Consider the following 27,559-nt stretch of genomic DNA (forward strand, 5'->3'; position numbering starts at 1 on the left):
ATCTGCTCAGCTCAAACTACTAGCTCAAAAGCTTCCAAACTTTCCATACTTTGTGTCCAAGTACCATACTAACAACTTCCGAGAAAACATACTGAGATATGTCTTCAATGGCCGCCATATTGACTCCTACTTCCGGCTCAAAGTTATCTTCCAACTTTTGACAGAACTTCTTTAGGAAGCTCTGGCACTTCAAACTGATCAGGTAAGGCACTTGAACAACCTCTGTTGTATCTTGCTTTGGTTGCTGAACTAGTTCTCTTCTTGCTCTTATGTCAAATATCATGTGTTTTCCTGATAGCCCATGCCGCCCTGGTGATTCCAGAACTCCAAACCGTTTGACTGTAGCTCAACGAACAACAGAGCTACAAGCTTGTCAAAAAGGGAACTCTTTGGCCAACTTCCCATATAGCAGAACTCTAAACACCTGTAACTCCGAAACTACTTGTCCGCCATGTGTGCGTCTGATAGCCCATGTCCTGGCGAATCCGGAACACTAATCCGTTTGAGTGTAGCTCAATTGACACATAAGTTACAGCCTGTTGAATACAGAACTCTTTCTTCTAGAACTACTTCTCGGCCTTGTTTTACCGATTCACTCTCAAGACAAAACTGTGTTCTTACTTGCTCTGTTTCTGCGATCTGCTCAATGTTTCTGGGTCTAAATGTTTAAACAGCTGTAACTCTGAAACTACTTGTCCGATTTCGGCCAACTTTCGTGTGTATGTGTAGAGTGGGATTGGCTGTTACCATGCCTAATTGTAGTCACTTAGCATACAAGATGACAGAGAGAAAAATGATGCATAATTCATGTATAACAACATCTTTTAACCTATTTACTCCTCACCAGATCAAGGACAACGCAGGAAGAAAGGGACTATAGCAATAGCTTTATGTTTGGGCTGGTATTTTCAACGGTTCTGAATAGAAAACAGTGCAACTTGGTATAATATATCGACATCATAGTTTTTGTTATGTGAAGCTCATATCTTCACTGGCGCGAATTCACAACACACATTGTCAATAGAGTTAAGCAAACAAAGAATGGCGCATGCATGCTTATTGGCCTCACAGCGTGTCAGCGTGCCTGAGTCCCATGCAGCTGGGACAGTCAAGTGCATATTGGAACGTGGTCAACGGGCACGGTAATGGTATAGCGAGACAGCAGTAGTGCCATAGCGGTAGAGGGTTCATCCAAGAGCCGCTTTGGGTGCTTCAGTCAAAACATGACCTACATCCCGCCCGAGAACACCTCCTTCATAAATCATTCTCAGACTCTGGGATTTATGGTAGGTTTGTGATTGAAAGTTTGATATAGCTGAACTCTCTCATTAATTTACTATCTTTTAAACGTACTAGTCATAATTTTGTTACCACAACTTCAAGTAATACCAGAACGGTTATATGTTGTTCACTTCATCTTTCGACGGTAGCTATTTCTATAGTCTGTTTCGGTATGGATTTTCTTCAAGCTGTATGTAGTACTCTCTGCCAGCGGAAAGCATGCAGTTTCACGCACTTGCACGAGTGGAAGATACATCCAGTTCTGTGTAAAACGCATAACAGAACCAGACACCTTGTAATATGATGTATGGGGAGCATTAATGTTTTCAGCTGGATCTATATCAACATCATATTTTTTGTTAGTTAATGGGGCACGTGAAAGCTCATATCTGCATTGGCGCGATTCACAATACACAAAGCATGTTTATTGACCTCGCAGGGTGTAAGCTTGAGGATAGGTCAGTCGATTGCATATTGGATCGAAGCCATGGTAATGGGTATAGCGAGATAGCGGTAGCGTTGTCGCGCAATAATTAAACGGTATTGTATTACCACAACTAAAGGTAATAACAGATGGGTAATCCGTTCACTTGATGTTTTGATGGTAGAAGTGACATTTTAACATGGTGTGAGAGTGCTCTAGATTTCTATAGTCTGTTTCTGTATGGATTCTCTTCACGCTGTATGTAGTAAACTCGGCCAGTGGAAAGTGCACAGTTTCGTGTACTTGCATGGTAGATCCATCCAGTTGCACCCTGCCTAAAAGGCAAGAGCCCTATTGTAATCATTGTACAACATGTTTTTTTCTATAAAGTGCTTTGTTTTTTCTTGGAACGGTTTTCCTCACTATCAAATTACCTTTTTATAATGCGAACCTGTTCATTATTGAGAATTTTTCTGAAGACATCCCTGATATAATGCCAACTTTAGGAAGTGTTATTTACCAACATCATTATCGTTTAGAAACCAGTCACTTTCTTAACTTACTAAAGAAACTTTAATCACAAAAGCTTGGAAGACTGGGGTTTTCTTTGCTGATTGGTTGAATTACTTCAACAAGAAGATGACCAGAGGTGACTAACATCTGTTGTTACTGTTAGATAATGTCCCAAGCCATCTCATCCCTTAGCACGTGTCAAATGTCAAGATCCATTTCCTGCAAATTACAACAAGTCACCAACACCCCTGCATGCTGGTATCATCCATCCTAAACAGGTACAGAGCCAAAATGGACATTTTTTTCTTGGTCAAAACGGACCAGTGAAATATCCAATTGATAATCTAGATCATATTATAGTTGTACACAGGAGTGCACATATCCTTCCGCATATCGGTATGCACTTACAACAACAGTAGAAAATGCCTTAATGGTAATAGATTAGGGTCATTAAGAGCTCAGTTTCAATGGTTTTTAGTACTCTGTATAACCAAAGTGCGATTTTGTAAAAGGACCTCTATGAATGGAGAGCAGGATCCACTGCTACAAATTCTAATAGGGAGCCCGCATTGATGCTTGCAACTATATCTATTTATTATTATTATCTAATATTCCATCGATTTTTGTACCAGAGCTAGCAAAATAACCACTTGCTCGATTTTGTTCAAATTTTGTATGTGTATGAAAACCGTTGAGTACTAGATTCCGGCAAAATTCCAAGGCCGTAGGCCAAAGGCCAAGGGCAGATAACTGAAAACCAATAATTATTTTTAGATGTATCTCGCCCTATTGCTCCGCAACCGCTTATCCAATTACTTTCAAACCTTGCATGTATCTGCTGCTTGAGCTGCTTGACATTTTTTGTTCTTTGACTTTGGTCATTGGTCACATGGTTTGGCAGCCATATCGGATTCAAAGTTTTCACAGTGTCTTTTGGGTACCTGTCTTTAAACGCAAACAAATCCGAGTCCACTGCATAAAATGCTTTCAAACTTTCTGATAACTGTCTCGTCACATAACACATCAAACCTTAATAGCCGATTTTGGATATCTTTTTTAGTTGCGGCAATATTGGATTTTAATTTTGAAAACACCACTTGGTGGTAATATTTTATAATAATTATATTGCCAAAATTAATGTAAAAAATATTGAATGAAACTTTAAATTAATAAAATAGATTATAAACATAAGTCCAGATATGTTATGAAGACTTTTAGAATCAGACATGTGCATGAATATGTGTGCTGCAATATTGTAAAGCACATGGTATTGACAAATGAGGATCAGAGTTGCCTTCTTTGTCAGTTCCATGTGAAACATGATCGCTATTTTGGTGTTGAAAGTCATTTTTAATCATCGACTTTCAAAATTATGTATGGATGTTGCCTTTAATGTACAGGATAGAAAGTGTGTTTTTCCTGCTGTAAAAAATATTTTGCTCAATCTCATTAAAATCAGATCTTAGTTTTCGCTACCGCTAAACAAAGATCTGAGGACATCCCATTACTGGTCTCGTCAGAATGAACTTTCGCGAATTTTGACCAACCAATGAAATGACTGACAAGAAATTGACATTAGCCAATCAGAAGGCAGCTTTCTCGAGCTTTACGCCTCAAACTGGCGACTACGCTTCGAAACATATTTTGACGTATTCTCGATTAAAAAACATTCTGGAATGGCTTATAGATGGCCTAGATTGTATGGATATAATCATAAAACCCTTAACTGTTGTTCTGAATACCCCGTGTAAAATATTTCGTGGTTGCATGATTAGAAAACACATTCCGACTGTCACTTTCAAGATCTGGTAAGCGACGCTCACGGTTGGATGAAAGGTCGTTCTGACGTGACCTGTAATGGCATGTCCTCAGATCTTTGTTTAGCGATAGCGAGAACTAAGGTCTGATTTTAATGAGATTGTATTTTGCTGTGTGTGAACGTCGTAGTTTGGCTCAACATGTTTTATTTTGGGGGATATTGCCTGATATTAAAATTTGACATTGATTTGACCTTTGCACTTCAACCGTACTGAAAGCTGAAACTTTTTATGGCCATTTTTCAGCCATGTTCTTTCAAAATGCTGACACTGACACGATGTCATTTCCCCATCGCAAAAACATTACCACCTGCACGCAACACCGGAAATACCAATCAACAAATTCCGCAATTAAATCCTATTATTACTATCTGGTTATAAAAAAAACACGTTTGTACCTTGACATATGTTTGTAGCATATTCTATTAATTTTATTTAAAATTTCATTCAATACAGTTTAGATCAATTTTGCCGAAATCATGCGTAAAGGGGTCGATAGATCGCACAACTCACCGTTATTTACAGCAACCACGGTCAGCGCCTCGAATGAACTTTAGTTGACAACGAAAAGAAACACATATTAAATAAATGCCATACTTTCACTCGTTAAAAGTCCCGTTTGTTGTAGTTCGACAAAAGTATATTTCATCAAAGCTAGGCCTAACGAAGCAACTAAAGTCGGAAAATGTTTCAACCTCGCGTTACAATTTCCAAGAAATTCCATTTCCAAGAAACATGTGCCATATATGGAAGTGTTACTACGATTTAACAATGAAACGAGCCTGGTTCTCGTTGTTGACCTGCCTGACATCGAAATGTATTAATCCCATTGGTTGACTGGCGTAGCTGTATGCAAATTACATTGTCAGTCTGGGACACTAACAAAATATTAGCCAATCAAATACCGTAACATGATCACATGATTACATTCGCGTGAAACTTGACCCAGTTCATTTTGTGTGCTCTACTTGTCCACGGGCATGCTAGAAAACGTATATTACACGCCCGACATCTAAACCTTACTTGGCACGGGCGTCGGGCAATGGTATTTTTCAAGCCCAGAGATTGGGTGTGTCGAAGTCGGAGTGTGAGACTGTCTGATCAATGGGTCTAAATAGCACTGATTGGTTACAAACAGTAGTGTCAGATAAACCGATTGACAGATTAATGAGTGTTGGATTAACTGTATGTAGTTTAGTAGTGGGGGTCAATACATATGTTCCATTTGTCACTATTTTTCAGATTTTGACCTTTGTTTCCCCTTTGCACTTTGACCATGCTTCTAAACTCTCAAAATGATTTCCTGTTGCTGTAAATATCATTTCCTCAGAAACCACTGAATCAATGAAGCTGAAACTTCTTGTTTTTTCCCCCACTAATGATGTCAACTGAAATTGTTCGAGAGTTCCGAATACAATTTCCATGGCAGCCATATCAAACAAACGTTTTATGGCAATTACTCAACAATTTTTGTTCAAAATGTAATGAAATTTGGTACATGTGTACATTTGCCTCTGTAAACTTCTCTGAAGGCACATGGGTACAATGTGTGAAACCCATTCCTAGTGTCCCCAACGTGATGTTGCAGGAATATTGCTATAAGTGGCGTAAAACCATACTCACTGATCACTCTTCTCTGAAATTACCAGAGTGAAGGAGATGAATTTTGGCATGAATGTTTCTCCTTTTGATGATATAATTTATTCAATTCATTAGATTTTAATGTTAGTTATTATTACTTTTGTAGAAAAATAAACGATTTCAATAGTAACAGCAACTTTTGGTCAGTGGCTGTCTTTGCTTTTTAAACTGTTTTTTGACTGACTACATATCCAAGTGAGCTATAGGAGCATGACACTATTTTTTAACCAATTCCCAACACTAGTATTTAGTTCATTATCTCATGGTATAAATGAATCAGCAAATATTTTGTAGGTTGAGAGATGTTTATAGATGGGAAGGATGAAGTGGGTCTGTGTGTTTGTGTTTGCTGTACATTCAATAACAGGGCTATATTTAGCTATTTAGAACATGCACAAGTGCAACCTTTTGATGAAAAATGCAACCTAATATTTATGTCTACATGCACCAAGTGCATGTAAAAAACAAATCAAATTTTTGTCTTGCTAACCCTTATTTGCTCACATAACATCAATCTTGGAACACATTCAGCACCTCTAAGCTAAATTTACCATACTACATAAGTCATATGACACAGTCTTCAGAGATTTGAGATTTTGCTTATTTAGACTAGTTATGCATCTATGTTTTAACTTTGATAAATTTATGGGACAAGAGTGCAACCTGGTTTTGTCAGTTGCAACTATCTTTTCATGTATATCAAGTTCCTTAAATTGAGCCCTGAATAGCAAATGTAGCTGTTTATAAGCACAGGGCTATGAGATGTCAACCAAATATTGCTTGGGGATATGCCATTACATCATGGACTCCACGTGTGCCTGGATTAATGTCTCATCAAGTCTGCTACAGTTCTTATGCCAAGATACAAGTCCTTGTGTCTAGTGGGGAAGTTAAACAGAGTTATCTGAGGGGAAAGATGATAAATTGATAATGAGTAAATAAATTTATTTACCCAGCTTGCTCCTTTGTCTATTGGACAATATAACTACATCACTAAAACTGCTAAAATTGGTTTGCTAATGCTGAAAAAAAGACAAGCATATGCTTTCTAGCATATTGTATGAGTTTTGATGAAGTTGTTTTATCAAAGAGATGTTATTTAAATAGCTGTGATCACACTCTCTCTTTCCCTGTGTTCAGTACTTTATGATGAGTGTTGATCAATTCACATCACAATCAAGCCAGTTTGTTTGATCTCTCGTCAATTGAAACGGACATTTTCAAAGCTTCAAATTTTGTTGGGATTCTTTCAGTCAAGTGCAGAAAGAATTATTCAGAATCTCTTTGATTTTGCCCTGGAGTTCACTTTTCTTATCACTTGAAATAATGCTATTTTCCTGAAGATTATAAGATGCACTGAAAGTTTTCCATCATGCTTCAACATGTTGATGGTTGTGAGTTGTAAAAATTGGTAAAAGTGCCAGCTTGGGACACTTGCAAACAATGTCTGCCTTTGGAAAGAAAATATTCCCGTCACACAATGTCTAACCTTTTGAGAAATTCAGGTCTGAAAAGATGGTGATAAAAAATATGCCTTTGATGCAAACATTTTTCCTCAGAGACATACAATCAGAAATGGCATATTCTGAAAATTTTACAACAAAAATATTGAATCTATATGAAGTAGGCAAATTGTGTTGGAAGATATTTGTCTTAACCATAAAAAGACCTAATTAACATCCTGATTAGAATTTCCTTCCTTCCTTCCCATAGATATTAACCCCAAATGCTTTTTTAATTCTTTGAAGAAGATGATGTCAAACTTGGTGATGAAAGAGTTTTCTGCAATTCTTGACAGAAATATCAAATTTGAAGTTTTTTAAGATCGCTATTTCAACCCATGAAATATTTTCTTCAATTCAGCCTGTAAAAATATGTTTTGTCAAAACTACAAGTCTTTTTATTGGATTGTTTACATCTGTATTCTTGGTACAGACAGTTTGTGTTTTTATCTTGAGTTTTGCTATTTAAGCAATGTTACATAAAGGGATGTAACAATAACCTTTTTTGCGATATGATAGATCTCTGAATGATCAGCTCACTAGACTGTCATGAATGACATTTGGTTAACAGTGACATTTCAAGAACATTTGGTTAAGAAGGCTAATTATGATGTAGCCTTGTCTATATATGTCTATATTCACTCACCTGCCTAGAAAGATGCTAATTCCATTTTTATCTCCATTGTATTGAAGATGTTTACTTTCAGACATCTTGAAGGTGCTGGGCAACAATGTCGTTCATAATTACTGTTCTCAATATGTATGACTTAATCTGTGTCAGATAACGAACGTTTAGTCTTTAAAAGTATATAATTTTGATGGAAACAAATAGCTCCATTTAAATTGAAAAGAAGCCCCATTGAGAGATAGTTTCAAAACCTGAACCTGAGGAATATCTAAACTTGCTTCTTTTAGGGCTTTTGCATAACAGAAAGGGCTAGGTGGAAGAGAAAATACTATGGTTGAGGGACTGTGAGACAGACTAACATTTTCTATATGTAAGCCTTGGTCCCCTGAGAAAAATGAAAAGGAAGTATCACCATTAGCCTAGCCAGATGATGGCTAGCTGCTACATGCCTCCAACACAACCACTACTACTACCGGTATTTGGTGACCTGTCAGTGGGGTGTCACAAAGTGCTTCCTTTTGTATGTACCTACCTGCATACAGTAAAATTGTCTATGCATGTATACTGCAAGATATCGACTCAATGTTGTCACTTTTGAGCAAGAAGCATACAACGATCCCTTTGATTATTGGGATATGCAGATAATCATTATCAGTGTAACAAACATACACTACTCAACATTTAGTAAGTTGTTTGGTCCTCAGCAAATGTTGAGTGGAATGTGCAACCTATGTGCACACACCACACCATACATGATAGCATGCTTGAAAACACAACACCCAGCTATTTTCAATGGAAAAGAATAGTAGCCCGACAAGAACATAGTAGATTTTATTATACATCAACCTAAAAGGGCGGGGGTATATAGTTATACCAAGGAATTCTGTCTGTTTGTCCGCCGTTCCGAGGACATTTTTGTGTGTGGCCTATAACTTCAAAACTACTGTTTAGACTCTTTTCAAACTTGGTGAACTCTTTCTATACCAATAGGAGAGGTGCAGGGCGAAGTTTGAAGCTTCAAACCATGACTTGTCAAACTGTTTTACATGTAAAATATATCTGGCAATTTACCAAAGTGCAACGCTTACGGATATTATTACTTTAAATGTTGTCAAAGCTTGTCATCTTGAATGTATCGATGTCTCTAACCTATTCTCCACTTCCTAACACCTCACTATATAAATACATATAAATTTGGCCACCTATATCAAAATTGAGTTAAGGATTGACTGTGTATTTTTTTCGGTTCATTGAGGTATGAGTCGAAAAACCGATGTGCAAACTGTATGAATCCGCGTAGCGGATTCTCGGCCTTCGGTTTCAAAGGGTTGTTTGGACAATGAATGTGCATGAAAGTCGCTAAATGTCCTGTGCATGACGATACACTTGAGCAAAAAGGGAATTCCCTCGACTGTAATATTGGGATTCCCCGACATTCCGCAGTAATAAAAGTAGTGCGCCGCGGTGGGCGTGGCTTAATCTTTTACATTCATTGGGAAATGAATGCAATAACACGTGACCAATTCAGCTAATCAGAATGCAGGAATTTCCATGAACACAACGAAAATTTAATTATATAAAAATACATGGCGCAACCTTGAACCTTTGACTTTTCATGAGCATGTTGTGCCTTTTATCTCGAAGTTGACATTTGTATTAACAGTTTAGAAGTGCAAGTATATCTAGTACCTTTCCTGACACATCTAACATAGTTGTAAAAGTACAAGGCAATTTATACCAATTGTTCAACCAATTATGTACATATCTGTAATTACGATTGTAACTAATATTTATTGAGAAATAAAACAGCATTGAATAAAACATGTAGTTTCTTGGTAAATATCCTGTATTTGGAATAAACACTTTGTATATAGCTAGCTATATACAATGTTTATTCCTAATACAGGATGTTTACCATCCCCAAACTCACAAGCAGGATGACTTCATTTTATTACTCCTGGTTAAACAATAGCTTCAGATACCATTTCTTCCAATCATTCATCAAAACCAGGGGTCCGGAAACCGTCATATGCGCTGGACATGTCCGATTGGGAATCTCAAATGTCCGGTTTAAAATATTGCTTACCGGACATTTAAATTTTTCTGTCTGGACATTTTAAAAAGTATTGTCCGGACATTCTTAAATTTTGATCGGACATGATCAACAGTTAAGACTGAACAGTTTCTGTCTGCAGTTGTAACACAATGAAGATTATCTACACTGACAAGCTTTGTTTGTTTTGATTGCTGTAAATACATCGTACCTACATGATAGTCCAATCGGTCAATCACTGTAATAGGCAATAAACTGAGTTGACACTGAGAACATCTTGTTAATTTGAGTGAAAGGTGTTTACAACTGTACATAAATACCTTGCATCATCGATGTACCTCATTCTAATCTTCTCTGTATCGTTCCAATTTTAGTATATGTACTGCGTTAGCAATACCCCACAAACATAACCATAGGAAATACAAACGTACCAATACAAACAGAAAATCAAGAACCAAAATTCCGTTATAACCAAGCTAACTGGGACCAATTTGAAGTGATCTGCAATCAGGCTAATTTAAACGAATTGGAAAATAATGATCCAGAAATCTACTGTAAAAACCTAACAGATTACATAATAAAAGCAGCCAAAACCTCCATCCCTTTTAAAACAACTAAAACAGGCAAACCAACAGTACCATGGTGGAATGAGGAAATAGAACAAACTAGACGTAAACGTAAATCAGCCTTCAATAAAGCCAAACGCGACTATAAACATCTAAAAATAGCTCACGAACTAAACCACCAAGTTCAAAGTCTAGTCAAAATATCTAAAACCAGAAACTGGAAAAAATTCTGTGAAGAAATAAATAACCGTACAGACGCCAGAACGGTCTGGCGCAAAATCCACGCCATTAGAGGCTTAAAACGTCATAAAAAAACACCTAACATTAATAATTCAACAAACCCCGCTGAAAAGGCAAATAACCTCGCCAACCACTTTTCGGCTGTAAGCAGTAACAACTTGAGCCAAAAATTTCAAGATAAACTTAAAACAGAAAACAAATCCACCAAAGAACCAAATAATGACAACCTAGAAATAAAACCACCCTTACACAATGGAGGAGCTACTCTACGTCATCCAAAACAGGAAAAAGGGCACAGCCCCAGGATTGGACCTAACTTCCTACCAAATAATTAAAAAACTCCCCCCTAAACCACTCCATGCACTACTTAAATTATACAATCTCATCTATCAAAACGGACAAGTACCTACTCCCTGGAAACAGGCCTTAATCATACCAATCCCTAAACCTAATAAACCAGCTAATCAGGCTAACTCCTATAGACCAATTTCCTTAACTTCAAACTTATGCAAAGTAATGGAATCTATGGCTAAAAACAGACTACAACATTACCTAACTCAAAATAACATCATAAACCCAGATCAAAGTGGTTTCACTCCTGGCCGCTCAACCTTAGATAACCTCGCCCGACTAGAGCAGGACATTAAAACAGGACAACTCAGCAAACAATATACTACAGGCATCTTCTTAGACTTCTCCAAAGCTTTCGACATGGTATGGCACGACGGGCTAATACAAAAAAACAAACTACAAAAAATAGGACTCAAAGGTCAAATAATAAACTACATCCAAGACTTCTTAAACAATCGTAAAATAACCGTGGGTATAGACCAAAAGCTATCAGACCAATGTCCCCTAGAAAATGGCACTCCCCAGGGCAGTATCCTCAGCCCCACACTCTTCAATATAATGATAAATGATCTATTCGAGGGCCTATCCCCTAAAATAAACACATCTAAATTCGCGGATGATGGAGCCCTCTGGATCCGCACAAAAAGCATTAAAATGGCCCAAAACCTACTTCAAAAATCTCTAAACAAAATACAGCAATGGGCTGACAAATGGGGCTTCTCCCTTAACTCGGTAAAAACTACAGGAATAGTATTTAAACACAAAAACATGAAACCCGCCTCCCCAAAACTCCAGCTAAACAACAAACCAATCCAATTCCTAAAACAAACCAAATTCTTAGGACTAATTTTCGATGAACATCTCTCCTGGGATGCTCACATAAATAATCTAATAACTAAATGTAGCAAAGATCTAAATACGCTAAGATGCCTCACTGGCTCAAACTGGGGGGCCTCCAAAGACACCCTCCTCTCACTCTATATATCACTAATTAGATCTAAAATAGACTACGGATGTGCCATATACGACACCCTAAACCAATCCCTAAGCAAAAAACTAGACTCAATCCAATATCAGGCTCTCGAACTAATAACACGCACTCAACATGGCACCTCCTACACTTCACTCCAGGCCTTAACAGGAGAAATGCCACTAAGTCTACGTAGGGAACAATTAACCCTAAATTTCTGGTCCGTGTCTCAATCCAACCCCCTAATTCGAAGCCTAATAAACAAAAATATAAGCCCAAAAAACCAAGCCCTAGCTCGAAAACACCCTCTACTTACTCCAATATCCCATAGAATAACCAATTACTTAAATGAACACCAAATAAACAATCTTAAACAAAACTGTAAAAAATCAAATATCTTCACCCCAAAACTTAAAACACCCAAAATAGACATAACACTAGCTAGCACAATAAATAAACAAACCGACCCAAACATAGCCAAAACCACCACACTAGCATACATACATGAAAATTGGCCAAATTGGTGTCACATTTACACAGACGGATCCTCAGATCCGATCTCCAAACACTCAGGTTTCGGAGTCCACATGAAACGACCAACTAAAGCCACACAATCCTACCGACTCCCACACAATCAATCAATATTCACGGCCGAACTAATGGGCATGGCCTCAGCCCTTCATAATCAACAGTCTAAAAAAACAAAAAAAAATCCTAATACTTACCGACTCATTCAGTGGACTACAAGCCCTCCAAAATAAAAACACCAAAAACCGCCCTGAACTAATAAATCAGATACTAAAAAGCTCAAACGATTTAACTAAGGCAGGCAAACAAATAGTATTCATTTGGATCCCCGCCCACGTAGGAATATACGGCAATGAAAACGCCGATAAAGCAGCTAAACTATCCCTTAAAATCCCAGAAATAAGCTTAAACCTACCCATCTCCAAATCAGAAATTAAAAGTGTTAACAAACAAAAAATCACCAAAAAATGGCATAACCTATATCAAAACTGAAATAGCCAAATCAAAAAGGTTCTCAAAAAACCCCTAACCAAACCAAAAATGCTACATCCGTCCAAAAAAATCGACAGAGTAATTACTAAACTCCAAACAGGACATACCAACCTAAATAACCACCTCAAAATAATAAGAAAACACGCAACAGGAACCTGCCCACATTGCAAACAACAAGAAACCCCAGAACACGCACTCATCCACTGCACACACTACCTAACACACCGAACTACACTACAAACCACCCTAAATCTAAATAAGGCTCTTACTCTAGAAGCAATCCTAAACCCACAAAATAAAATAGAAAAATTCAAAGCCTTAGGCGTATACTTAATCAAAACAGGACTAATAAATCGCATTTAAAACCCCAATAAACTACCAAAACCAGACCACATAATCAAACTAACAAACTTCCATAGTCAGGTCCCTTAGTTTGTCCCCCAAACCCTCTTGGCATTTTTTCAAAATTTCAAAATTACCAAAATTCTATATAAGCAACCACTAAAACACCCCTACTGGATTGCCAAACAACTTTTCCCCCTTTTCGGAAACACATTAAATGGCTTGGCCGGGCCCGTGTCTGAAATACGCTGCAGTCAGAAAGCGCATGTAAAATCTCCAATATAAGTAAGTATGTACCTCATTATCCTCACAATGCTACGATATGTAACCTCAGACAAGAAGCGAAAGCGTGACGACAGCCAGTCGACCGATGCAGATCAGTCTGCCAAACCCTCAAAGTCTGGACGATCATTTTGTAAGTTGTGGCTAACGACTTTCACTTGGTTGAGATACAATGAGGATTTGCAGATTTTATTGTTTTCAGTAGCTAGTCGTATATTGAAACTTGATTGACCGCCACTTTGCTTTCTGTGACGATCGATATCAATTTTTTTTACGGTCAATAAATGAGTACAGATGAAAAAAGTATTCAAATAACTATTGCTATCAACGATATTTTAGTATTTGTGATTATATTATCTGTCTTGTTTTTAAATAATCTTTAGGCCAGACCAATTTAATTGCTAGGATTACGGATTTTTTCGGGTAAAGTGGCTGAATGGAGGAGGGAATGTAAAAAAAAAAAAAGTACTTGAGAGAATTTTTTTTCGCAGGTATTACGGATTTTAGGAGGCAGGAATGCTGATAGGAGGAAATTAAAAAAAAATAAAAAATCCCTCACTTGTGCCACAGAAGCTACAAAAGTATTTCAGTATTACCCACCACGCATGTTGCAAGCAATTCACTATAGACCCTTTATCTAATGACACTCCTTACTGATGACCAGGGTTTACAGGTATCTTTTGGCAGTTTTCCACAAGCAGGTAGACTTCAACAACAAGCTTTTAACTTATTAAAGTTTTATTATATTTTAAAAATATGAAAACAATGTGAAATACACTGAAATTAAAACAGCACTTGGCTTCAAAACAAATATACATTTGGCACATACAAGTACTTGAAATACTCTGTCCAGTATAACTTTATCGTGTTAAATGATCAGGTAACACTCATGGCTGACGTGTTATGCTAACATGTGGAATGCACTTAAATTAAATAGCCCTTGACTTCAAAACAAAAGAAAACATTTGGCACATACAAGTACTTGAAATACTCTGTCCAGTATAACTTAATCGTGTTAAATGATCAGGTAACACTCATGACTGACGTGTTATGCTAACATGCTTTTTTCCACTTTCACTCAGTATCACACAGCATTTTCCTCATGGAATTATGAGGTACACACCTCCTGTTAAAAGCAGTCATAAAACAACAAAAGGATAACATACATGAGCAGAGACATTCTGCACAAATTCGGGCCAAGACTTCCCCCACATCACATCAAAATTGGAAAATGTATTTAAAAAATAAGAGGTACCATTTCTGATATCACACAAAACACAGGAGTTAACATATCTTCCATCATCTGAATAGTACCTGCATGATTTACAGGTCAGTTAATGCAAAATGATTTATGATCTCAGTTTTTTAACATTACGTTTCCCCCTCACTGCAGCTTCTTTTCCTGATTGTTTACAAGATCGACAGATAGGCCTCACAGTGCTGTACATAGCCTGAAGTTCATGGATTACACTGTCATCAGCAAAATCTTCTGACGTGGCAATTCCACAGTGAAAGCATACACTTGGCAAAGAACATGTATTACTGGCATAGTATGTAGTCTTCATTGTGGACGAACATCTGAGACTCTCTTTCACAACTAGTGTTTCAAAGTATGGAGATGCTGGAGGAAACAGTGGTGACCCACAAGTGTAAGAACGTCCCTCTCTCATGCGGATCAAGGCTGTTTTGTGTTTTGTAGGAAAGTCTGGTGTCTGAATAGACACATCTCGGTTTACGACATTCAACACATGTTACTGACTCTCGAACTTTGTTTGCAGTGAGAATTTTCCTGTTTTGCTTGTCTCTTATTGAAGACATGGTGACAGAACTCAAGGAGGGTCTAGCTCAATCAGTAGTGTCTGTACCATGGACAAAATGAAGCTCTTCAAACTTATCTCCACTTTCAGGAGATACAACAGGATCAGGAATGAAATTCAATTGTTCAAACTCATCATCAGGCAGTCTTGGAGGATTGATGACACAATACCAACAATCGTCAACTCTGTGAGGATCACATTTCTTGATTTGAAAGATGTACTGCCGACAGCGACAAGGGCGATCCATGAAGTCATTTAGATTATCTGATTTCTCCAGATCTTTCTTCGTCAACTTATTCATATCAAGTTTATCATCTATATGATCTTTCAAAATTCCGAAGAAATTGTCAACACTCTCATTGCTTGCAGCACTGTTTCTTATCACTGCATCCCCCTTGACTTTCAGGTGAGAAAACCTTTCCTCCAGTAACTTCAGAACTGGCAAGACGGCAGCTGTAAGGCCTTCTTTAAAAGCTGGATACCTAGAAGCAATGTCTCTTGCAGTTTTCAGGGTTGACACTCTCTTCATTTTCATTTCCAGTTCCTCTGTCATCCGTTCCATCTCTAAAGAGACATTTTGTAGTGCAAGGTTCAGAACAGAGTTCACTCTTTCGGCCAGGTTTGCCCAACTGCCCATTGGTGCTGTCCTTGCCGTGATCAACATGTCCAAATCGAGCCATGCAAACATGGCTATCATAGCCAATTGCACAGATCCGAAAGTAGTGCGGTGATCAGGGCCACCATCAGTGTACATTATGAGTATAGCTTTCTCTGAATTTCCATCATCAGTACTGAAATGGGATTTGATGATGTTTGTTGTTTCAGCACCATGACGAATAGCATTGGACGGACCGAACACTTTGTCCTTTACAGTCACAAAGGCTGTTCCATTGAAGAAAGAATCACTGGCATCCTGTGGAATGTCACAGTGCAGAGCAACAGAGGGGATGGCCCCGCACACATTATAATCATGATCTAATGCTGTAAGAGAGCTGGCAGTAGTACTGGAAAGAGAAGCATTCTGTGGGCCAACAGGTAACAGGTAATCCAGGCTCTCCAATAGGAACAATGGCTTTGTCATCAAGCCAAAAGAAACCGACATGCTCTCTCAATGTCACAGCAAATTTCTTCAAGTAGACCAACTGTGCAGCCACATAGTGACTATCCTCATGTTTTCCACGTATCTGTCTTGTTTGAAGTGAAAACTTTACATTGAAACGACCAGTGTAGTGGAATGCAGTCCTCGTCGTTGGATTGGCTGGCCAGAACTGCAGTCTCACCCATTCATTGGAGGGAATGAGTACTTCTGGATCTGTACTGTCTGGGTTGCCATTTAGTCTCCGTAAATCCCATGCCACATCAGGATCATTTAACTCCAACACATCTTCAACACGTTGATCAATCGCAGCTTGTGCAGTGTTTTCAGCACCACTACTGTCATTGGTCAAGAATTTGTACATGTTTCTGAGAAGAGCTGGAGACACTCCTGTAGACCGTTGGTATTTCGCATAGAACTCTTTCTTCATCTGTCTAGTTGAATAATCTGGCAATGACTTGTCGACTACCCGCACAGTTTTAACTGTATTTTCATCTGACCTCTCGCTCTTATCACCTGGCAAACGCCATACAAAATGTATATTTGCCCTGAAAGTAACTGTAATGTACCACTGGTACAGACAAACTTAGATTGTCAATCCATGTTCTTCTCTTGTATCTACAAGTTGGGTGATAGTTGCTGATTTCCACAGGAGTGTATTCATCCTCAGAATGTATTGTCAAGATCCAAATAATTCTCCCCCACAGGACCAACAGTTGCCTCAATAACTGCAAGAGAAAAATTCACAGAAGGATTTCGCATAGGTGCACTAGCATTGTGTCGTTCTTTGGACCGCTGGGACTGTTGTCTCAGGAAGTCAATGTACTTTCTCATACACTGGACCAGTTGCTGAATATCTTGATAGAGTGTCTTAAATTTGTAGGTCCATGGCAGCATGAGGAGCTCAGAGAGGGCATCAATATGCTCTTGAAGTTTTGCGACTTCCATCTGAAAATACAAGTCATCAGATGTTTAAAAATCATTGTTTGAAGTTTGTATTACAATCTTGTAACACTGCAGTTTCATTAAAAGTAGACAATTGTTCTATATTAAAAATTTAATAAATGCTAAAATTATTAACCTGTATTTATTCTCATCACGTCAACATATGACTTTATTCAATAATAGTTCCCTTGACCATTTGGCAAAACACATGCACACACACTGACAGAGTACTAGTTTAAAAGTCTGGGTTTGTCTAAAACAATCCAAGTTTTATACTAGCTTCAACAATCAACATAGTATTATTAAAGGTTTTCAGGTGTCAAATTATTTTTCAAAATTTTCCCTAAGAAATTGATGTTTACAGATTTTGTTATACATACCTTTGGTGGTGGCTTATGTGCTTGTACATGATCGAAGTAGCCTTCGAACTGTTGGAACATGTTGGGAATTTTCCCCCCCCTCTCTTTCAGTTTACTGTGCTGTGCTGTGATGTACCATAATATTCTCTGAAGAGTCTTGCAAACAGTTTTTCCTACTGATTCAACATTATTTGTTGTAAAACCAATGCCATGTTTGTGAAACATGCCGAGAATGTCATTGAAAAGTTTTCGATCGCCAGTTAGTTTGTCACCAGAATATTTCGCCAGCAGCTTGTCGAACTTTTGAGAACTCATCATAACATCAAACGCACATCGGCACTGTTTTTTCTCGATTTTGACACCACTGTCACATAATTTAGTCCAAAGTCTGCTAAAACTTGCATAGGTGTTGTAAGTTCGACAATATTCTCGTAGGAACCAGCCTTGGATTCTGTTGCATGCACCTCTTGTATAGAAAGTCCATCTCCATTGGCGATTGACGATACGGCTTCCGTCGCCAAATCACCAACTGTGACATGTCATCCTTCAGTGGACTTTCCATGATTCGCTTTGATAAGCACACGCTACCCTTCAGAACGCTTACGCTGAAATACTTTGCTGACATTGTCGAAAGACAGCAGATAATAATAGGCATTAAAATACCAAAACTGACACCCCATGTCCACATGGTCCCGGCATATTCAATACACGTTGTGCGCATATGAGAAACGCTTGTAATTGAGAGTAGGCATTCGATTGGCTATGTTCGCGTGGAACGACCAATGGAATTTGCCAACACATGTGCGTAAGGAATTTTAGTTACAAACTAGAGTTACTTCCCGTAACATGTATTTCTATAACAACAAGGCTTATCGATCGGTGTCGGATGTCGGGTAGAATATTTTTTAAAAAAATGATAGAATTTCATTTATATTTTTCCCGATTTGACGAAAAATGGTGTCGCGGAGCCGTAATCCTAGCAATTAAATTGGTCTCACCTTAGTTTAAAAAAATCTTTTCCCGTGAGGTCACGTGATAATCAAATATGGGATAATAGTCTCGATCCAAATGTTACAACGCGTACACTTGAGCAGACTCATGAATATAACTCATGAATATTAATTAGACCGTTTACTATGTTAACAGATCGTTATTATAACAGAAACAAACGTATGTTTTCCATGTATTTCTAAAATGATATTATTTTTTATTAATTGTCCGGTGAATTAAACAATTTAAATTGAAACAATTCATAATTCATCATATTATGAATATGTAACAACTTGTAATGTGTGTGAAAAGTTGTACTAAAATATGCTATTTGAAGGGGGCGTGGCCTAAATGCAAATGTCCGATTGGGATTTTAAATTTTCCGGACCCCTGATCAAAACCATTGAATTATATCATTGGGTATTTTTTTACATCTGGGTATGAATGTGTGCACATTAGACATATATCACATGTTATATTGGGGATGTTAAAGGGGAAGTGTACACGCAAAAATCACTTTCTTTCTTTTTCTAAACAAAACGCAATTTTAGTATCTGTGTTTGAAAATATACACTCACTCAGTGAAAGTAGGAAGCTCACAATAGTGTGAAAGTGATATGCCGTTATGATGCCTTCGTTTTACGAGCGAAATAGGCCTGAGTTATCCCCCTTAGATTATGACGTAATTGGTGCCAATTCAACTGGGTACCTGTCTATTCTCAACGCAAAAGATATCAAGGACCAGTTTGCGGTAAAACAACATGGTCTACGACACACTCCGGCGCAGTGGTGACTCAGCATAACACAATTCTGGCTGGCATCTGAGATGCTAGAATCACAAAACTGTACCTACACCACGTGAAGCGGCTCTAACAAAGCATGATGACGTCATAATGTTTATCAATTGGCACCAATGACGTCATATTGCAAGGGGCATAAGCCATGGTGTTTTTGTTATGGAAATAGAACACTTGGTAAATGTGAAAAATATGAATCGTTTTAGTGCAAAAAATATGTTAATTAAATATGATGTTTTTATATTTTTGTCTATGACACTTCTATGTTAACACTTTTAATGTGGAAAAAGTACAAGAAAAAAAGGTTCATTTCCGTGTGAACTTGCCCTTTAAGTGGTCAAGTATAATGTTGGCACTCAGCAGTTATACTTAGGCCTTCTCTGCTTGATGAACAATTGTAAATTTACAATTTTGGGGACGAAGCTGAAAGCATTGGGACCAGTGAAATTTTTCAGCTTTAATGGTCAATGACCAGGGAATTTATGCTAGGTTTTTCAACTCCTGCATCATAATTTGCATTCAACCTCATTATTGTAAACAATGTTGCAAAAATACATAGAGGATATTTCATGTGTCTCACGAAATATCATGTTTCTCTCATCTTGTGACTGGATCCTATTTATTATATACATTTTGTGTAGTTAAATTAAATCATTTCATTACAAATTCTCCCTACCCATCACACAAGGATGGTTCACTACCCCTTGTATATGTGACTAAAAAAAGTAGTTTTGTGTTTGCAAAATGTTAAAAAATATTAAGGGTCACGGAAAATTGGTATTATACACAAAGATGTGATTATATACAAAATCAAATTTAGCAAAAAATATTCTTGAAAACTACAAGATTACTGTTTGAAGCAAAGAAAAGTCACTGGTCAAGTAACAAAAATGGCGCTTTACGAAATGAAGAGTCTCGAGTGAATAACAAACGTCATGAAGCGATGTTAACTCCATAAATGACCACCTGACATTATTTCGCCTTGTCAATTCGGAACTAACATAAAAAGGAAGTCAACAGTTTGTGTAGGGGGCCATGCAGACACTTCCGATAAATGGAGACACAAGCTCCTCACAGCGATAGTCCGTCAGCAGAGCTCTCTATACTATCACTGCCACCAGTCAAAGCTCCCCACTGTGATAGGTGGCTGCAACCATGCTTGGAGTTGTACTTGCAACCGACTCATTGTTATGTTTCCAAACGAGTGATGACTGCAGTGAAGCCGAATACTCTTACCCCTGCTTAATTATTTTCTTTGTTTGTCAATTTGAATTTCTGTTTCATTACAACTATGATGTAATTAATATAGTAAGAATGTAAGGGGGAAGTTGGTTGATCTGACTGCAATCTCGAAACAATCTAATCAAACAAACAATAAGGTAAATTCATCTGGGAAATATGGTCAGTCGTAAACCTATAAAAAAATAACTATGATGGCGTTCCAAAACATAAACAAAAATATAAATGTTACTACATTTGGGGTTAGAGGGTAAATTTCAAGATTCTTGTATTGGCCCCGCCCACACTGGTGGCAGCGATGTTACAGAGAGTAACAAAGGTGTAAGGAAGGTGTCGCACACTGGGAAGGAGCTTGAGGGAGACATATTTAGGGGAGGTAACTCTTGTATGACAATAGCTCCGTCACAGTGTTATGTTCACTGCAATAAAAAAATCAATTTTCTTAACTTCGTAAAATTCAAGTCTTACACACTTAGGTATATCATAAATATATATATCCTTTTTCCTGGAATCTTTTGCACTATTTTTGATTCACCTCACTATCAGTGTTTGTCACCATAATAATAAGGTTGAAGCCATATAATTTTGTGAGCTACAGATTCTTGTTGGTCTGTTTTTGTGAAAAATATATCCAATAATCACATTTTCATTTTCTTTTTCTTCAGAACTAAAATAATATGTGAAACTTTGTGTATCTTGTTGCTTAATTTGTGTCGCTTGTTTCAGGGACTGGGTATTTTGTCGTGACACCAGAAACATATCGACTCGCATCTGATGATCAAAATGTAACTTTCAATACTTCATGGCTGCCATACCACCCCATGTACATTCCAGTGTTCCCACAAATTCAGAATATACCCACGCAGCTTCAACATCTGCACCACCTACAGCACATACAACATCAACAGCAGCAGCAGCTCCACATGCGGGCCCCAATGAGATCCATCTCATGCCAGGCTGACATGAATGGCCAGGTGCATGCCCATCACAATACTGCTGATGTGGGCAAAGACAGCAGTGAGAACAAAAAGGCAAATAAGCAGCGACCTCGCAGTCAGAGCATGCGGGGCCTTAAGACTAGGGAAAAGGAAAAGGAACGGAACAAGGCTACAGTCAATGAGAATGATGATGCACTGAAGCGTACCATGTCCGTTAGGTACAAGACCGACAAGGTCAAAGCCATCAACAAGGACATAAACCTGAAGACCAGCAACATTAATCAAGACAAAGAAAAAGGTAACTGCTCGCTTCAACATTTGTTTCATGAAACAATTGTAAGCCTGAAATTGTGAATGGCTGCATTTCTTAAATTTCTAGTTCACCCATTGACAACTTTTGCTGACCCTTTCACTAAACCATTGGCTGACCCATACACAGCAATAAAAAAATTCATGTTTTCATTGGCGGACTCTTACACATGTTTAAGTTATTAATTAACTTACTTTTACACATTAAGCATGTGTTTTACCATGTGATGTCATTAAATGGAGATTGTTATGTATGTTAATACACACATATATTAAGGTAGCTAGGCATGGGACCTCCTGGATTAAAACTGTGATGTCATTCAGGTTCCTCCTGTTATCTGGAGGCTTGTATTTCTCCACACTGAGGCAATCACACCAGAAGTGGGTGGTGCTATGTACTGATTTCTTAGGCCTTCTGGGGGGCACGGGTGGCCCAGTCGTCTAAGGCGCTGTGACTCGCTGTGCAGAGTTGCGTCCCTTTGGCACACCAGCAACCTATGATTGTGGGTTTCCAATCCCGGTTTGCCCCGATTATGTTTCTAGGTTTGTCAGCACCATACCCATGCTCGTGGGTTGCACCGAAGTGGTAAACGTCTGAGGCCTGCATCACTTCGGGTTTTCCTCCCACATTAGGCTGACACACCGCAATATAACTGTAATACTATTAAAAGCGGCGTTAAACCCAATTCACTCATTCACTCTTAGGCCTTCTTCAAATGGCAGTGAAATATATGCTTCTGTTTTTGTCCAATACAAGCCAACATTTTTCTACTCTAATATATTAATTGTGCTAGTATTGGAACAAAAGATAAAATGAGTTAAGAGTTTCACTTCTTATGATACATTTCTGAATGTCTGTTTACATGAATTTGACTGCAGATATGTTTATCAGAGAAATATGAATGTGGAATATGACATAAGTTGATTATTTTATTGTCAGCATAGACCACACAATGTAATGTCAATCGAAAAAGGGTTTCACAAAAAATGTCTTTCTACCAAAGTGTTGAGAGGTATGTTTTTTATACAAACTTGCTTGTTAAACACGTTCTCTCCCCTTAAACTGTTATATCATTGAAGAAAGTTGAGCTTCTGGACTGGCTTTGTTTTCAATAACAACAGGAATCACTATCACTTAGTAAAGGTTTTGGTATGTTTTCTTTGCATAGATTGATATCTCACTAACTGTTGAATATCAGTCATTAGATATTGCTGGTTTAGGATTTTGTTCCTTTTACTGATTCAAAGCAGAGTTTATTTTGGCCCAGTTTAGTCTTGTAAGCCATGTTTAATACATTGGTATATTTCAGTCCCTGTTAAGAATATTCCATGAAACAGAGGCAGTGATTCTGATAAATTGATGTATCGTGACCTTATCTGTATCTCATCTTGTTTCAGGAGAGAAGGAGAAGATTTCTCTATTCTCTAAAATATTTGGCCGGAATAAGAAGAAGAATGTAGCAAGTCCTCCGCCAGCTGTTGTGAAGGATGTAGAGTATGCAACATTCTCTGCACAGTTCCCTCCCCCTGAGTGGCATTGGTATCAGCAACAAGTGGAGAAACAGAGACGCACAGAAGCGTGGGTTAGTCAGCAGGTAGCAAAGTCGTGTACCCTGCAATACCTCCAAAACATGGCGCCACCTGACAGCTCACTGAATACTGTCCACTACACTGAGGCCAGGCTAGCTGTAGCAACTCATGGCAGTCAGGCCTTCTCCAGGCCACACAGCAAACAGCAAGAAAACAATAACATCTGCGATAGAAAAGTGCATGGACGACGCCATGGAACAAAGTCAAAAAAAGATAAGACAAATGTGAATGAACTGAATCTGAGAGAGAATGAAGCAGTGTTGTTTGTTCATGAAGAGACCATGCCGACAGTATCTCTGTCCCCTGTACCAGCAGTGGATGATGAAATTTATCAGTCTGTCATTGGCAGTAAGTCTGCTGGACCAAGACATTCAACTCCACGAGTTTATGATACTATTCCCTTACATCGAGATGTTGGGGGCTACCGTGAGCATACTCTTAATAATCAAGATGATTTAGATCAGTTTTCTTGCCATCCTCATCATCAAAGACGTTCTCATCGCCCAAGAAGGAAATGGGATCACAACAGTGGAAGCTATTATGATAATCAACATCAAAGTGACATAAGTTTTGAGTATAAAGGAAGAATGCCTATAAAAAATTCTCTGTGTGTCCAGTCCAGAGACAGTGGTGTCAACTGTGTTGGGCTGTCCACTAACAGTAAAAACAATGATCATCAAGGTGTTCACATTGCTACTGTTCAGACACCAGATCCAGTAATGGTGAGAAATAAGTTGGATAATTTGGAGGAAGAAGCCCAGACCACGGGGCAAGAGTTTGTGCATCTCAATAATACCATGATATCAGAGTACCAAGCAGAGCTCGGCCAACCTTCTCTATACAACAACTGTTATGATAGTTCTATGAATGAGGACAATGGTGGTATGCGAATAGTATGTGAAGCTGAAATCAATCACAAACTGATACCTGAAATTGTTCTTGAATCAGAGCCTCACCGAGTGATGAGTTGTCAAGATGTTGCTGAGCCTGCTAGTAATGGTGGCAGTCGGGATGCTCTCAACAGTGAGAAGAGCTATGACACAGTAGTAGCTGTCAAGAAGTGTGAGGATACCTCTCTAAGTAATGACAAGAAGAACTCAGAAATTTTCAGTGGTGATGTGTGTGAGCTTAGTCTTGTGGATAGTGGATTCAGTTCTCCAAGAAATGTTAACACCGGTGCATTGGAGCCTTCAAAACAATCTAACAACATATTAGAAGGGTGCTCTGACATTAAGAATCACAAACAGTTCATGAAGACACAACCTCAGGTCCCTCATAATTCTCCAAAGGAAAAGTGTCCGATGAATGTAGAACACCGTCACAAACACTCCACTCACATGCTCAACAATCAGAGACACTCAAGAGGCTACAAGTATGACACAGGAGATAGTGTACCAAATAGAGTCTCCAAAGATCTCCATGTATTTCAGCAGCAGCAACTTAGTTCCAAAAGGTTTGGCCTGAATGGAGAGTTTGAAGTGGTTGGAGTTGTGTGAGGCTTGAACTATAAGTCATTCTTCTATTGACTTATACACCTTCATCACTTGAAGGGTATGCAAAATATCACATTTACAGAGCAGAGAGCATTTTTTAAATCACCTGTACTGTTTAACAAGACTTTGATGTCTTATCATTTATCAGTATTGTGGTTAATTAAGTCAATTTCACAGCCATAGCCAGCACCACATTGGATGTGCTAAAAATCTTAGTTCTCATACATCTGGCCACAATAGCTAAACACTCCAGCAGCATTCTACTTCAACTTTATATATAGCAAAATGACTTAAAGTACTAACAACTCTCACAAACACTCATTTGTAGGTGACTGTTCAATGGCTCACAAGACTATAATTCCCAGTGTTCATATGTACATTGACTAGCTTCTTAGGTTATGGAATTTTGAAAACGATAATGAACATTCCGGTATTTGTATATTCATATGTCAGTTATAACTAATACTGGCAATTCATGTGTTTGCTAATGAGTAGGTTACTGCACTATTGTTTAAGCTTTTGAATAAGCCCTATATCATGCAAGTACTGTCAAACACTGATATGTCAAACTTATTGTTTCTTGAATTAAAAACTTGGTCCCTGCTTATTCCTTCTTTATTCATCATTTTCGGTTGTGTCGAATCTCAGATAACTCAAAGTTTTTAGTATGTCCCTTCAACTTAGAAACAACAGTGTTTGACTGTACTTAATCTAGTTTGCTGTTAACAGGCTTACAGTGTCCATTGATTTTTTGCACTTTTGTAGGTGATCTGTGATCTAGACTGATAGAATTGATGATTGTAGAATTGATAATTATAGAATTGCGATTGATGTGCGAGTCGTTTATGAGGTCCCTGTCAACTAGAACTACCTTTGTTTTACTTTTGATCACATCCATCATTCATAATTCTTTTCTCAATCACAGGCTAAAAAGTCTTGATATGCCAGCTATATACCAGTAATTGTTTCTGATATATGATGGAGTAAATTCATAGTCCTTTATGGACAATGTAATTGGATGTGTATGGTCAAAGTTGACAGAGGTCAGTCAGGGCACATTAACATGGACATTATCAATATATCAATTAGAAATTCTGGCTGTACATGGTATGGTGTAAAGACTTTCATTTGTAACACTACAAAGTTGTTAAATTGAAACACTTCTGGCATGTGTTTACTAACACTGAAGGTTACTGATGATTAAATGAACACTTGTTTGATTTTGGTATTTTCATTCATCTTGAAATATATAATCTTTTGATTCATGTTTCTATCTGGAAAGGGTTTGGTTCACTTAATTACAGTAGGTAATTGTTTTGCCTAAAATGCAAGCAACTTTCCATCTCTCTGTATTTATTTAGCGATTTTAGCTTTTTGAGGAGTTTTGAATCAATGATGGTACCAAGATATTCATACTTGTCTCTAACTTCTATCACCTCATTATCAATAACAACTGGATTAAAACATGAGTAATCTTTTCTAAAATCTATGATCATTTCTTTTGTTTTCTTGACATTTAAAAGCAGATAATTATACTAACACCAAGATATATACCATATATGACCGTAGATAAGCCGAGGTATTAACTTTTAACTTGAAATCAGTATCAAAATGTTAGGCGCGGAAGATAAGCTGGACCCCCCAACCTAAAACTACGTCTCGTCATGATCTTTTATCGGAAATAGAATATCAACAAATCTGTAATGAATTTCTCAAGTTAATCCAGTCGTTACACCATCAGTAAAAAAAGTGTTTAATTGTATATCTAGACTCTATGTTTGTAATCTATGTTATCTATTTTATTCATTTTTATTAAACTCTCAATAATATTTACATTATTTTCGGTGTCCCTTCAATACTATCCCTGCTTAAAAAACTAGCATAACGAGAAATTCAATCTAGTGATGTTTAATCGCACATTTTTTCACTTATCCTGCATTACTCCTTAATGCATTCACTGCTTACCTTATGACAAAAGAGGAACAGCGCAACGGTCCTGTGTGAAGAAATTAAGTTGTTGTTCTGAAGTCCTACTTTTACTGACCACCGCCGCTGTCCTGTGACCTTGATGACACCTAAGGTCATCTTCTTCACATCACTGCTTGTCAGCGGAGCTCTCCTTTTGGATTAATTTAGACCATCAGTTTTCGTCTCCAAAAAAAATCGTCCAAAGATCCATATCCACGTTGTTTGGCATGCATGCAGATGTGCTGCCAAACTCTAAATTCAATTTTTGTGTATATCTCTCTCCAACAAGTTTTACTATATATAAGCAGGTTACTCACAAACATTTTGCAGCAATCCCATCATGAGACGAGAAGAACGTCACAATCGCTGAATAGTGAAGGACATGGTT

At 37.9% G+C, this 27,559-nt stretch overlaps 1 protein-coding gene and 1 pseudogene across 1 annotated transcript in view; one reads left to right on the forward strand and one right to left on the reverse strand.

The window, feature by feature from the left end:
* Positions 1-27,148, forward strand: part of LOC139468134 (uncharacterized) — a 101,009-nt gene extending 73,861 nt beyond the window's left edge. The window contains exons 3-4 of the mRNA XM_071249906.1: positions 21,600-22,109; positions 23,519-27,148. Coding sequence (XP_071106007.1) covers positions 21,600-22,109; positions 23,519-25,206 — 2,198 coding nt within the window. The 3' untranslated portion in view covers positions 25,207-27,148. The remainder of the gene's footprint in view (positions 1-21,599; positions 22,110-23,518) is intronic.
* Positions 14,980-18,568, reverse strand: LOC139469182 (uncharacterized; annotated as a pseudogene).
* Positions 27,149-27,559: the final 411 nt, after the last annotated feature.

Source organism: Haliotis cracherodii, unplaced genomic scaffold, assembly GCF_022045235.1.
Source record: "Haliotis cracherodii isolate W230 unplaced genomic scaffold, xgHalCrac1.p SCAF_2, whole genome shotgun sequence".
Taxonomy (NCBI): domain Eukaryota; kingdom Metazoa; phylum Mollusca; class Gastropoda; order Lepetellida; family Haliotidae; genus Haliotis; species Haliotis cracherodii.